This window comes from Choloepus didactylus, chromosome 14 (assembly GCF_015220235.1).
Source record: "Choloepus didactylus isolate mChoDid1 chromosome 14, mChoDid1.pri, whole genome shotgun sequence".
In the NCBI taxonomy this organism is placed as follows: Eukaryota; Metazoa; Chordata; class Mammalia; order Pilosa; family Megalonychidae; genus Choloepus; species Choloepus didactylus.
Window position 1 is genome coordinate 46,105,073 of NC_051320.1, and position 13,392 is coordinate 46,118,464.

Below are 13,392 nucleotides of genomic sequence, written 5' to 3' on the forward strand. Positions count from 1 at the left end.
TTCAGGCAGGTAGGCAGAGATTAAACTAAAAAAAAAAAAAAAAAAAAAAAAAATTTAATAAATGTGATAAAGGACATGAAAAGGGAATGCTGGTGGCACTGCAGATGGGTTGGGGTGGGAGGGAGGCTCTCCCCAGAGGAAAAGACGTCTTAGCTGTTTCTTAAAACCCAAGGAAGTGGTGGACAGACTGAATAAGGAAGAACATGTATTCTGGGCAGAGAAGGCCAAGGACAACAGCCCAGGAGCAATGCATACCTAGGGATCTGCAAGTAATTATAAATAGTTCACGTTCTTACACTATTATTTTTGTGCAAGGTACCATGCTAATTACATGGATTATTTAACTGAATTCTCACTTAAACCCTGTGCAATAGGTAGCATTATTCTTTCTATTTGAAAGTTGAGAAAAATAAATGCTAATTAACGTGCCCAAAGTCACACAGATAGGAAGAAGCTAGGCTGTTGTGAGCCCATGTCTTTAAATATCAGAATCTGAATGCTTAACCACCTCATTCTACTCCAGTAATTCTGCATAGCTGGAATGTAGTGTGGGAATGTTGAAGCTGGGAGGAGACTGGGGGACAGTGGCAAGAGATGGCTCAGAAAAAAGTGATTTTATTTCAAAGGCTACCAGTGAATCTCTGAAGGACTTTAAACAGGTATGAGCTGAACTTAGATGTGCACTTTAGTTAGGCTCATTCTGCCAAAGTGTAAAGCATGGATTAGAAGGAGGACAGACTGGAAGCAGGGAAACTAGGCAGGAGACTGTGGCTCTGCAGCAGGTGAGAGATGCAGTGTTCTGACCTCATGTGGTGGCAGTGGGGATACAGAGGAGGGGCAGATTTTAAGGATCACACTTGGCAACTGATTGAATGTGATGGGGGGCAGGGGTAGGATGGAGGTGAATGAGGGGTACAGTGAAGGGAGTCTAAGATTATTCCCAGGTTTCTGTTTCAGATGTCTCAACAGATGGTGACATTATTCATCAAGATATGGAATATAGGATAACTTGGAGAAAATAAGAATTCATTTTTAGACATGTTCAATTTGGAATGCCTAGGAAATATGCTTGAGGAGATGTGCACCAGCCAGGTTGAAATGTGAAGCTGCAGGTGAGAGGAGAGCTCTGCTGGTTATATAGCCATCACCTATAGCCCGTGGAAACCATGAGATTGGATAATATCAGCATGTGGGTGAGAGAAAGATGGGGTGTGGATGGAGAAAGAGTGAGAGAGGCACACAGAGAGAGTGGGAAAGGTAAGCCAGAGACACAACTTAGAAAATATTAGCATTTAAAAGCTAGAAGAATAAGAAGATCACATGAAGATGACAGAGGAAAGGCAGAGGAATGCCAGCAAAACTGTGGTTTCTTAAAAGTCAGGATGAGTTTCAAGATGAAGGAAGCCATCAGTAGTTTTCCAGTTTGCTAAAGCTTCCATTACGCAAAATACCAGAAATGGATTGGCTTTTATAAAGGGTATTTATTAGGTTACACATTTACAGTTCTAAGGCCATAAAAGTGTCCAGACTAAAGCATCAACAAGAGAATACCTTCACTGAAGAAAGGCTGATAGTGTCTAGAACACCTGTCAGCTGGGAAGGCACGTGGCTGGCATCTGCTGGTCCTTTGCTCCTGGCTTCTGATTTCAAAATGGCTTTCTCCAAAATGTCTCTGGGCTTCTGTCTCTCTTTGCTTCTCTCTCTCATCTCCTGTGCATCCATGCTTGTTCTCCTGGGGTATTTCTCTCTAAGCATCTGGAGGTCCTCTCTTAGCTTCTCCAGGGCAAACCCTGGGTTTCATCTCTTAGCTTAGCTTCTCCAAATGTCCTTCTGTCTGCATCTCCAAGTGTTTCCAAGTGTCTGGGTCTGTGTGGGCTCTCAGATCTCTTAAGAACTCCAGTGATCTAATTAAGACCCACTCTGAATGGACGGGGTCTAATCAAAAGGTCTTACCCACAATAAGTCCACATCCACTAGACTGGATTAAAAGAACATAGCCTTTCCTGGGGTACATAACAGTTTCAAACTGACACAAGTAGCATCCAGGGCTCTCCTGCAGTCCTATAGTAACAGTGGCCGTCACTGCTCACTGGACCCCTGTGTCCAGCCATTGTGCTTTGCTCTTTGCTTGGCATCTCTCTGGTCCTTACAACATGGCTGCAAGCCAGCGGTGCAGGCGGGGGTAAAACTGACTCACCTTTGTTGAGTGTTCTCTGTGCCTAGCACTTGCTAAACACTAATAAAATACCATTTCCTTATTTTTACAGAAGAGAAAGCTTGCCCATAACGAAGAGGAAGATGGGGCACAATAATTCTAGCAAAGCATAGGGTGAAGGAAGGATGAGCATGGAGTTTCCTTACTTTTTCTGGTGGAAGAGCTCTAAGTTGAACCATGCCAAAGGACAGTTTTATTTTACAGTAGTTACTTTTACTCTCAGGGTAAAATAGCTAGCTCATAGGAAAGTTAATAAATTTGACCCATGGCATGTACTATTCCAGCTTCCTAATTTTGCCCTCTGCAGTTACATGAAAGATCATGCAGGACAGGCATGAATGGGGGGGAGGTCCCTTCTTTTGTCCTCTCCCACCTCTCTCTTCAAACCTCTGGTGTTGCTCTTGTCTCACTGTATTAAGATTATCTATTAAAACAATACCTCCTTAAGTTTAATTTGCAACTTGCAAAGGCAAGGGCCAGTCTTTTCCATCATTTCTCCAGCTATGTCCTCAAGTTGCCCAGTATGAAGCAGGCACTCAAGTGTTTGAACAGAATTCATTTTTTTAACCAACAACTTTTTCCAGTGACTTAAATGCCCCTCTTTAATAGAAGAAATTTTGGTTGAATTTATCAGTCATACCTCTTGGTTCAAACAACAAAAACAACTTAAACTAATATAAAACAGAAAAGAAATATTGGAAGGATGTTGGGTTGCTCAGGAAGTCAGTAGGAAGGTGGAAGATCAAGTTTGGAAGATGCGGCTGCAGAAATCACAAAGTCCATTTATCAGACAGGTTAAGTTGCCTTCAGGGGCTCTGCTGACATTGTGGCCACTGGACACAAAATTGCCTTTGTGCATTGTCATTAATAAACTTTGTGTCCCCTTCCCTTTATGCTCCTTGATTCAGATTTAAAGTCCCATTGGCTGAGTCTAGATCACAGTATGCTGTAGCTGCCAGGGAACAGGTAGAGGTCTATATCTTCCCTTCCTTCAGGAGAGGTGGGTCCTGCCCCCGTAAGGGTGCACACCCTGGGGACACGTCCCTAGGTCAGGAAAAGTCTGGACCATGGGAAGCCAAAGCAATGAAAAAGTCTACTACACTGGGTAAAAGAATTCTGAGTCACTGATTCAAAGAGTAGCCTTTCCTAGAATTTTTAAAGTAGAAATAAGATAGATTCTTGGCTGCCTGAATGGTTTAGATAATAGTTCCTACAATGAGGCAGAGATGGATTGAAATATAAGATATTCCACAGTGCTGTCTTCTCCCCAAATGCTAGAAATGGCTTTGTGTCAAAGTCTTATCATAGTAAGCCTGATAGCTGAAATCTAGAATTACACTTCAATTTTTTTTTTCAGGCTTTTTAAACAAAGAAGTTGGTGAGAAGATGCATTACTTCCCTCAAGTCTGCTATCTCATGTTTGTGACTGAAACTAGGTATAGCAGTGCAGCATCTGTGTTTCAGGGAAATAATGTGTGAAAACTGTTTTCAAAAATCCTTGCTGTCTACATAAAAAGAAAACTAAAAATATGTTTGGTTATCACTTTGTAGAGCCTATTGAGTTTGGCTGTGAATGGGAATCTAATTGCCATCTATTTCTGCTGGAGCTTTCCATGAACGTTAGTTACATTTCCATTAAAAGGAGAAGTCAGCTATGGCATCATGGTTTTCATACACAAGTCACAGAAAAATGACCAGTGGTTTCATAATTTATTTTTCTTCTTGATAGACCAATAGAGAGAATATGCAAAGCTGCATGTATAGAAGGTATCATTCGTAGTCTGAAAAGGTAAAAGGAATGTTTTTACTGAAGTGTTACAAGCAGCTCCCTGGTTTTGAGTGAGGACTGCTGATTATTCTCCTCTTCTTCATTTACAATCAGTGAAAATCTTCCTTACCAGCTTCTGCTGCTGTCAATTGCATAACAATATTGCTACCTGAAGGACTGAATTTAAGAACTAAGGGACCCACACAGCTTGGGTTAGAGAGGCCAGACTTAAACTGCACTTGTTGCAGAACAACTTATGCAATCCTTCATCCAATGACAGGACAAATAATATTTTATTTTTGTAAACTTCATAGCTTTGATGTGCATGGTCACTAGCCCTCTGTCCCCTCCTCCTTGTGGTTTTTCTTCTTCAGTGATTTGAGTAGTCCGTATCCAGTTGATGGGTTGGCCAGTTTGTTTTTAATGATTTTGTATTTTCTTCTGATGAATTATTGTTAAAAAGAAGGGGCTATTCCTGCAGTTTAGACAACATTATTTGCAGTTAATAAGGTAAAAGGGCACAGAGCTGCCAGATTAATCTTTCTGAAGCCCAGCACCAATCAATAGCTCCCCTGATTAAGTCTAATGGCTCTTTAAGTCTCTACCTAATTAAGTCCAGAACTCTACCTCTGAAATTCAAGGGTCTTTACCCTATGACCCCTGCCTAGCAATTGATATTTTATTTCAGTGTTTCCTTGCATGTACAGTACTGTCCATTACCAGGATTCTCAATCCTGGCTGCACATCAGAATCACCTGGGAAGTTTTTTAACAAGCATGGTGCCCTGCACCCATGGTAATTGAATATGAATCTCTGGGAGTAAAGCACAGGCATCGGTTTTATTTTGTACTTGAAAAATATAAATATTTTGGCTATCTATGACTGGAAAACAAGCCAATTCAAGACTTATGTGAGTAAGCAGAAATCATTTTATTATGCTCCCATTTTCTGTACGTCAAGAATTCACACAGGGCATAGGTGTCTCTGCTGTCCTATGTCTGGGGTCATAGCTGGGACAACTTAAATGGCTAGAGCTGTCTCAAATGGCTGGGGTATAGAATCATCTGGAGGATCTTTAGTCATATGCTTGCTGCTGAGACTGGGATGAACAAAGGCTGAGCTCAGCTGGAATTGTCAGCCAGGGAACTTACATGCCTCCCCATATAGCTTGGTGACTCAAGGTAGTCGGACTTCCTAATATGGAGGCTCGGGGCTCCACTGAAAAGGCACATAGCCTCACTGCTGCTCTATTTTATTGATTGAAGAATCACAAGGCTGTCGATTCAAGGGAAGGTAACCCATCTCTCTGTAGGAAGAGTGTCATTGAATTTGTGGCCACATTGTCACCAGGTGATTCCAATGTACAGCCAAGGTTGAGAATAACTGGATTCATTTCTCCTAAAAACTAATCTAAAGAGAAGGATTGGAACTTGAATGAGCCAAGCAGACAACTAGTGTGCAAAATTTAAGGAGGCACTCATTGTGAGGGTCATGCAAGTGCTGGGTCGCCCCTGAGAGTGAGTGCCTCCCTATATTTTGTGCTCCCAGTGCCTCACTTGCCTCACCCTAGTCCTGGCCCTGCCTCAGAGCAGCTACTCATGACTTCATCTGGGGAGCTGAGATTCTTGGGCTGCATACTTTGAAATTCTACGTCAGTAAGCCTGAGGTAGGGACCAGGATTCTGTATGTTTACAAAGATTTCTAGAGGCCTACTGACCAAGTCCCTGTGCTTTCCTGATGCCATGCCTTTCTCATGCTGTTTTCCACTGTCTAGAATGACTTTTCCTTCTATTTCTATCAACTATTGAATATCCACCTATCTTTATGATCCATTTCAAATGCCAGCTCTTTCATCTGGGTCCCTACACCCAGATTATAAACTGTCTCCCTGAAGAAACCCATAGCACTTTTTAGATGCCATGACACCCATGTTTGTCCTGTATTATGGTTGTTTGAGAACTGGTCTAATAGAAAGAACATGTTCTGTTTTCTTGGGAGGCCACACAATGGACAGCTGGATCCACACCATCTGCCCCAGACTAATCAAGGTTATAACTCACACAGTAATTGGCAAGTGTCTTACATATTGTTGATGCCCAATAAACAGTGGATATCTCTCCTGATAAAATGTGGCCAAGTGACCATTTTTACAGCCCTCACTGAAGTCGTGGAGTATTGAGCAATCACCGTATTTAAATTCTTACATATGGTTAAGGACCACATCTTTTTTGTGACTTCAACTTTGGGAAACTCCCTGCTTGACCATGACATGACAATCCTTTCCCCATAACCTAGCAAAACATCGTTTGAGGCTTACTCTGTGCTAGCCCTTTGCAGGTACCATTATCACTTTTAAGTCTTGGAACCCTTTGTGGTAAGTATCATCATTATGACCATTTTACTGATGAGGAAAACTGAGTCTTAAAGATCCAGTAACTTGCTAGATCATAGGATAACAAAGTAATAAAGCAGCACCCGAACCCCAAAGGGCTTCATCCCGTCACTAAATTACCTCCTGGTTGCTTGGCAGCATCCCCATCCGTGAACCCACCCGCTTTCGGGGAAGGCCCCGGCTTGTGTGAAAGACAAAGTAAACAAAACCCCTATAAACCCCTCTCGATTAGTATTACGGTTTCACCATGGGGTGAGTGCGGGAATCTTTACTTCGTGCTTTGGTTGCCCAGGACAAATGCACTTCCGCTTGTGCCCACCCTCTCTGTCGTGGGGTGGGAAGGAGCCCCCAGGTCATCTCCGCCCGTGACCAATTGCGGTGTGGGGGAGCAGAGCCCGCTCTCCCGCGTGGGGAGCAGCGCGTTGCTAAGTGCAGGGATGAGACGGATGCAGGCGCCGTCAGCAAAGGGGAGGGGGAGGCGAGTCAGAGCGTGCGGGAGCGCGGAGGCCAGAGAGAGGGAGGGAGAGCGAGCCGGAGAGCGGAGGGAGGCGCGCGAGGGAGCGAACACCCACTCCCGCTCCGAGCCTGGGCAGCGGCGACGGCGGCTCGGCGCTGAAGGCGGTAGCTGCGGCCGCGCCCTTGCCGGAGAGGGTGCGTCCTGCCCGGCTCCCGCCGCCGGTCCGCGGGGTTCCAGAGGATGGAGGATTCCCAGGAGACTTCGCCGTCCTCCAACAACTCCTCGGAAGAGCTCAGCTCTGCCCTGCAGCTCTCCAAGGGCATGTCGATCTTCCTCGACGTAAGTAGTGATAGAAAGAATTAGGTTGCTGGTTCCCCGCATCTTCCCTTTTCCCGGGGAGGAGGGGTGCGTGTGCGTGTGCGAGTGTGTTTGGGGGGTGGGAGGTGTTCATTCGGCTCAGGTGCTGATCCGCCAGGGTTTTCCCCCAGAGCGTGGGCGACAGCTACCTTCCAACACTGCACTCCCCCCCGCGAAGGCACCCACCCAGGAAAATGACAGAGAAATGACTGTCAATCAACTTGTAAAAAGGTTTGTCCCAGACCTCCAGCTTGCGATTTGGCAATACTTAACGAAATTCCAAAAGTTACAATTCCCAACAGTCTGGGCTTGGATGGGGACTGGGTCGTACATACAACAGTCTCCATTTGGCTGAATAGGAGGTTCAACGCGGACTAAAGGAGAGTGGGCGCATTGTCCCAACTCTTCTCTAATGCGCTCTTCCGCGGCCGCCAACCTCTCCGCCGCTCTAAGGCACCAAGGGAAGCGGAGGAGATTGGTGCCCAGCCATCCACCCCCAGCCCACTGGAAAACAAATGAACACATTTGTTTTTCTTTTTACAGTCATAGCCAAGATCTCTTTCATGGTGATCCTTTTTTTCAACGCCACCTCCTATTTTTCCTCCTTTTTTTTCTTCCCTGTTAATCCTCTGGAAGTTGTAGTTACTATTATCTTCACGAGTTCTAGCTTTTGACTGCCTTTTCTTTGGTCTTATCCCTTGCTGTTGGGATATTTGACTCCCTTCCTCCATATTATTGATTGGATGGTCATTCTTTTCCTTTCCCGGCTGTTTTTCTGCCGTCATGCTGTGATTTCTATCTTTATTGCCGTTTTCGTTTTCTTTCTATTTCTCAATTTTGCTTTTCTCTCCCTTCTTCCTGTTTCTGTTCTCTGTATTTTTCACCGTGTAGCCCAGCTCTTGCCTCTGCCTTGAGGCTTTCTGGTGTCCTGGCCTCAGTTGCCTGCCAGGCTCCTGGCTGGCCCTTCCAGTTCCCAGTGTTCACACTCTGCGTCCCGCCCCCACCATCCCCGCGGGTGTCTCTGGCTCAGTGGGGACGATTCTGGCCGCATCTTGTTTTTGCATGATAGAAAACGGGTGAAGAGCAGCAGAGGGCTGCGTGCTCTTTCCTCTACTCTTTGAGTTAATATTTCTTATCAAAGACGAGGTAAGCCAGAGACCAAAACTGTTTCCCTTGTGAGGGATGAAAATATGAGGAAAACAAATTATGAGTATCATAATGGTGAGACAAAGATAATGAAGATGAGGGAGGCCAAGGTGTTCTTGCCAGTTTATTTAAATGAATTAGCTGGATTTTTTTTAAAATTGAGAATGAAACTCCTATCAATCATTAAAACTGGTCTAAGGCAAGTGATATAGAAAAGGTTCAAATCTGTGTCCTGGCAGCCGTTTCGCTCTTACCCCATGCTTTTCCAATTAAGGATTCAGGCATTCTCAGCCAGCCTTCTTCTTCCCACCAAAACATAAGTCATTACACCAGATTGTTTCAGTAGCTTATTCTCCATAAGCACTCAGCTCTGCTTAGCTTGGGTCAATAAGATGATGCTATAGTGCTAATGGTTGAACAGGCTATTATTCCTGCCAGTCTTCCATTCCATTCAGGGCCATAATGTCCTGGAGGAACTGAGCTGGAGAAAGGGGAGGCACCTCAGCACACCTGGGAGGAAAATCCTCAGGGGCAGGAGAAAGGGCACCTGAAATCATGTAAGTTCTAGGGCTGAGGGCTGAGCTGTGAAGATGATTCAAAAAGGGCAAAAGGGGCCTCCCCTCTTTCTAACCTGTCTAAATTCTGTCCCCCAAAGATGTCGAGTGCATCCCTGTCACTTTTTTAGCCAGATAACAAATAGTGTTGATAGAATGGATATGAAAGGATTGAAGTCATCCTCCCTGACGCACACACCAACATGTTTGTGTTCAAACTGCTGCTTTAATTAAAAAAAAAAAAAAAAAAGTAAAAGCCCATTTATTTGTATATATGCACCACTGTTCCCAAGTCAAAAAACAGTATCTGGTCCCTGCCCTGAAGGAACTTATAGGCTATGAATAGGACACACTTGCCCTCTTATATCTATTACTCCTAGACATTTAAAAATATATATAAAACTGTTTTCACATGAAAGGTGTTGACATGCTTGTTTTCCAGTAAAATGCTAGAGTCTTAAAAGAAAAAAAACTGCCACTGGATTTTATCTCAGATAGAAAAGATTTTGTTTACACTTTTCTCAGACATTTTGTGAAATATCTAGCACTCTGGAGAAATATGTGACATGAAAAAGGATTTGCTATTTCGGGATTTTTGAATTATTCATTTCTGGATCATATTGCTTTTAACAAAATAAAATGTGAAATATAAGTATATCATTTTATTTGATTAGTTTTAATATATCCTGCTATCACAGTTAAGAGGGGATGCTTTTTTAAATTCGTAATAAATAGATGACAGTCCTTACCAATTTCAAAGTGGAACATAAATGAAATCCATTGGAGACTTCTACATCACACAGACTAATTTCCAAATTTGAGTAAAATTTTGATTGTCAGTGTTTACATTCCAGTGCCACTGGAATAAACAGTCCTCTAGGAAATGATTTTAACTGCTTATGAGAATATTGGTAATGAAATGACTATATACATCCAACGGGTTAGAAACTAGAGATAGATGTTTAACAAGAAAATCAGAGAAAGATTTATCACATCTGTAGTGGTTTTGCTCCATTTTCCTTACCTCCAAATCAGAAATAATAATGAATAGGATACTTAACTTCCCAAGGTTGTTTTGAGTATGAAATGAGTATTCATAGGATAGAAAACTGAAGGGAAAGATGTGCTACACAAATTTAAAGTATTATTTACATCAGTATTCCACACTGAATGAATAAATAACAATAGCTGAATCTACAAACTTGTTTCTTTAAAAATCTAATTGATATTGTTTCCTTTCTTAAAAAAATGACAGAATTTTGTGTCAGTTCATCATAAATACCCTTGAACTAACCTTTCAGGAGCTTAGGAAATCCAGCGCTGGTACTGATGCGTGTTGGGGCACTGAGGCAGATTCGTGCACACACAGCCCTCCCCCCAGGACGTGTCCCAGCCAAGGAAAAGGCACTGACTGGGTCCCACATGTAGCTCCTAGTAAGGAGCAGGAAGACGAGCAGTGTTTTCCTCTTACACCTGGGTACTACCTTTTCCCAGGTTGCTTTATTCCAAGTAACAGAACGGACTCTAATTTAGAATGCTAGTCTGTGAATCTTGTGGATCCTCTTTTGAATCATTACATTAATCAACACTGCTACTATGCAAAGGGAGAAAAATAAACCTTCAACTCCTCTCCGAAAGCAAGATGAATCCCAAATGTAATTAGCTGCAGCTCCACCAATCTGATGCTCCCCTCCTCCCCATTGATTTGTTTTTGCTTTTTACTGTTTATTCCTTTTTTTTTTTTTTTTTAACTGGTACCGTGGAAGGAAGTAGGGATGGAAGATTGAGAAGGAGAGAGGTGACTTGACTACTTGTCTTCCTTCCCCGCCACGAGCCATGTGCATCTACAAAACGCAGTGGCTTGTCAGTCAGGGACTTTGTGAAAATGAGTAATATTTCTCATCACAAAGTTACTTAAGCCTAAAGCCCTGTATATGCTTATCTGTACTGAGAAGTAGATGGATAGAGGATGGTCAAAACAAAAACAACTTTGCAGGTACAGTGAATGGTTCTGTGACTGAATTCTGCCCCCCACTTCCTAGCTCGTCTAGTACATGTGCAGTTGATTATTTGAGTGCGTTTAGTCCAATGGGGAAAATGGCAATTAACCCCATCATTGTCTACCCTAGTTTACAAGGAAAATGTCCATGTACTCATTTCAGGAACCAGCAGAAAGGGAAAACTGGGTTTTACTTTTATCATGTGTGATAAATTGTTTTCACATGCAAGACCTACCCTAAGCAAAACTGAAAAGATGAAAATGTATGTACAGATTACCTTTTCTCCATGCATCTTTCAGTACCACTTCCCTGCATCCTGTCTCATGGTGAAAGGGGCCTGGTAGCAAAACCATCTGCTGGATGCCAAGGCCCAGACACCATGACTCACCAACTAGGTCTTCTCTTTTGGATGGTACTCCGTGTTCTACACAGGTCCCAACTCCCTACCCTATAACCCAGATTCCCAGCAGTCTACTAAGTAACTACCTTGCTCAGCTCATCTCATTATCTAATTTTAACCTGGTACATGGTAGGAGGCACTTAGCAAGTATTAATTCAGTGAATGGTGGTTATTGTGTTCATTTGTTAAGCCTCCAAGATACCATTTGCATTTTAACATCTGCTTTCAATAACTTAAAGTGAGGCATGAGGAATTTGAGGTGAAGCCATCAAACAATATCTTTTAGGGAAAAGAAAGCTGTTTTGATAATCCTTAATTATAGCAAAAATATAGTACCACTTGCATTTAAGCTTTGGTCTGACCATAGTATTTAAATTTACTTACCATCCGTCTAGTGATAGCAATCAGTAGGATTAGCTGACCCAGCTTACTGAGGTAATACAATGTAAGAAACTCAATTCTCACCCACATTACATTTTTTATTAGCCTGTAGCCTCAGAGGCAAAATTTGCAGTGGAGACAGTTTTGTTCGTATTTAATTACAAATTCCTTAATAGCAAAAGCTACTATCTTAATTTCATCTCCAAGAGGCTAAATGCTGCCTTTGGTTGTTCTTTATGAAATAAAATGACAGAAATCCTAGGTCCAGATCTTGGGTGTGTAGTAATTCTTCTCCAGAAGCCATTCAAGTAACTTCAAACTTTTGAGGTTACAACAGAGCTTGAAATATACTTTTAGAGTAAATCAGAGGAAAGAAATAGGATGCATTTCACTTCTCCCTGAATCTCAGCTGGGGCTCTGTGGTGCCAGAGGAGGGGAAGAAGCAGGTTGTGATGATGGGAGGGATCCCCCAAATCCCCATTAAAAGTTGCCTCTGTGGAGTAAAAATAATTTTCATCTCATTTAGTTCTAACCATAGAATCTCCTATTATGGAAGGTGGTCTTCCCGCAAAAATTAAATAAATTTAGAGGAAAAAGGAGACAAACTTCTTACTTATTACACACGTGGGCAATGCGTATCTATTGCTGGAAAAGTTCCATGAGTGAGATTATATTAGGAATAATATCAATATTTTATACTAAAGCACATTGTAGTTAAAATTAGATTTATCTATACTTCATCTCCATTAAGTCAGCAGCAATCAAGAAGGATAATGTTTCTTAGAGTAGAAAGCAGAGGAACAGACAACTTTGGAAATAAGAACTCTTGTTTGTGTTTTAAATGGGCCACCAAGAAGGGGCAAACTAAATATAAGAGTAGTTCTGGTTATTTAACCATAACTTCAGGTTGCTCAGATAAAAATGATTCTCAAGTGCCCCTTTCAAGTTGTTAAATTTGTCTTTGCAATATGGTAGAGGAACATGTTTTTTGGTACTGTATATAACATAGCTATGCTTTATGTAATCTAGATTATTTTTTTTTCTTTAAGGATACAGTATCAGTTGGGGCTAATTTGATTGCAGGTAGCAGAAAAAGATAACCCTAATTGTCTTAGGGGTAAAGAAATATCCCTCTATTGGCTCCTGTACTGAAAAGCTGGAGATCATTTAGTTGGGTTGGCTAGAGCAGGGGCTCAGAGAGAGATGTCAGGATCCAGTCCCTTTCAGTCTCTGCTTTCCTGAGAGCTGGTTATTTCTAGTTTAAATGGAATAACAAAATGGCTGACAGCAGCTCCTTGCCTATATCTTCCTGGGTTTAAAGCCCACAGAAAAGAAAGTGTGTCTCTCTGTTAACAACGCAAGCAAAGCCGTGGCCTGTCATTCACTGACCCCAGTGTGCTCGTGCCCAAACAGTCACTGTGACAGGGGGATGTGACACCCTGTTTGCTAGGCATGAGTCCTCTGCCCAGCCATGGAAAACATGGATGGAGAGGGGAGGAAAGACTAGTTTCCCAGAAGAAAATTGGAAGTCGTTACCTAAGAATAATGGGTACCCGGTGACCAGATGGTTCATATCCACTAAAGATAATTCTGATAGGTCCAAGTAATATAATCAATGCATAGAAGTAAAGTAAGATATAGTATAGCCATTTGAGGTTCCTATTTATTCACATTTAATTTCTTCACCCCCCCCCAGCTTTATTGAGGTATGATTGACTTACA

The 13,392-nt window shown here is 42.4% G+C and overlaps 1 protein-coding gene across 1 annotated transcript in view; it reads left to right on the top strand.

Annotated features, from left to right (window-relative positions):
- Positions 1–6,958: 6,958 nt before the first annotated feature.
- The window catches only part of NECAB1 (N-terminal EF-hand calcium binding protein 1), a 204,119-nt gene continuing 197,685 nt past the window's right edge, over positions 6,959–13,392 (top strand). The window contains exon 1 of the mRNA XM_037802731.1: positions 6,959–7,171. Coding sequence (XP_037658659.1) covers positions 7,073–7,171 — 99 coding nt within the window. The 5' untranslated portion in view covers positions 6,959–7,072. The remainder of the gene's footprint in view (positions 7,172–13,392) is intronic.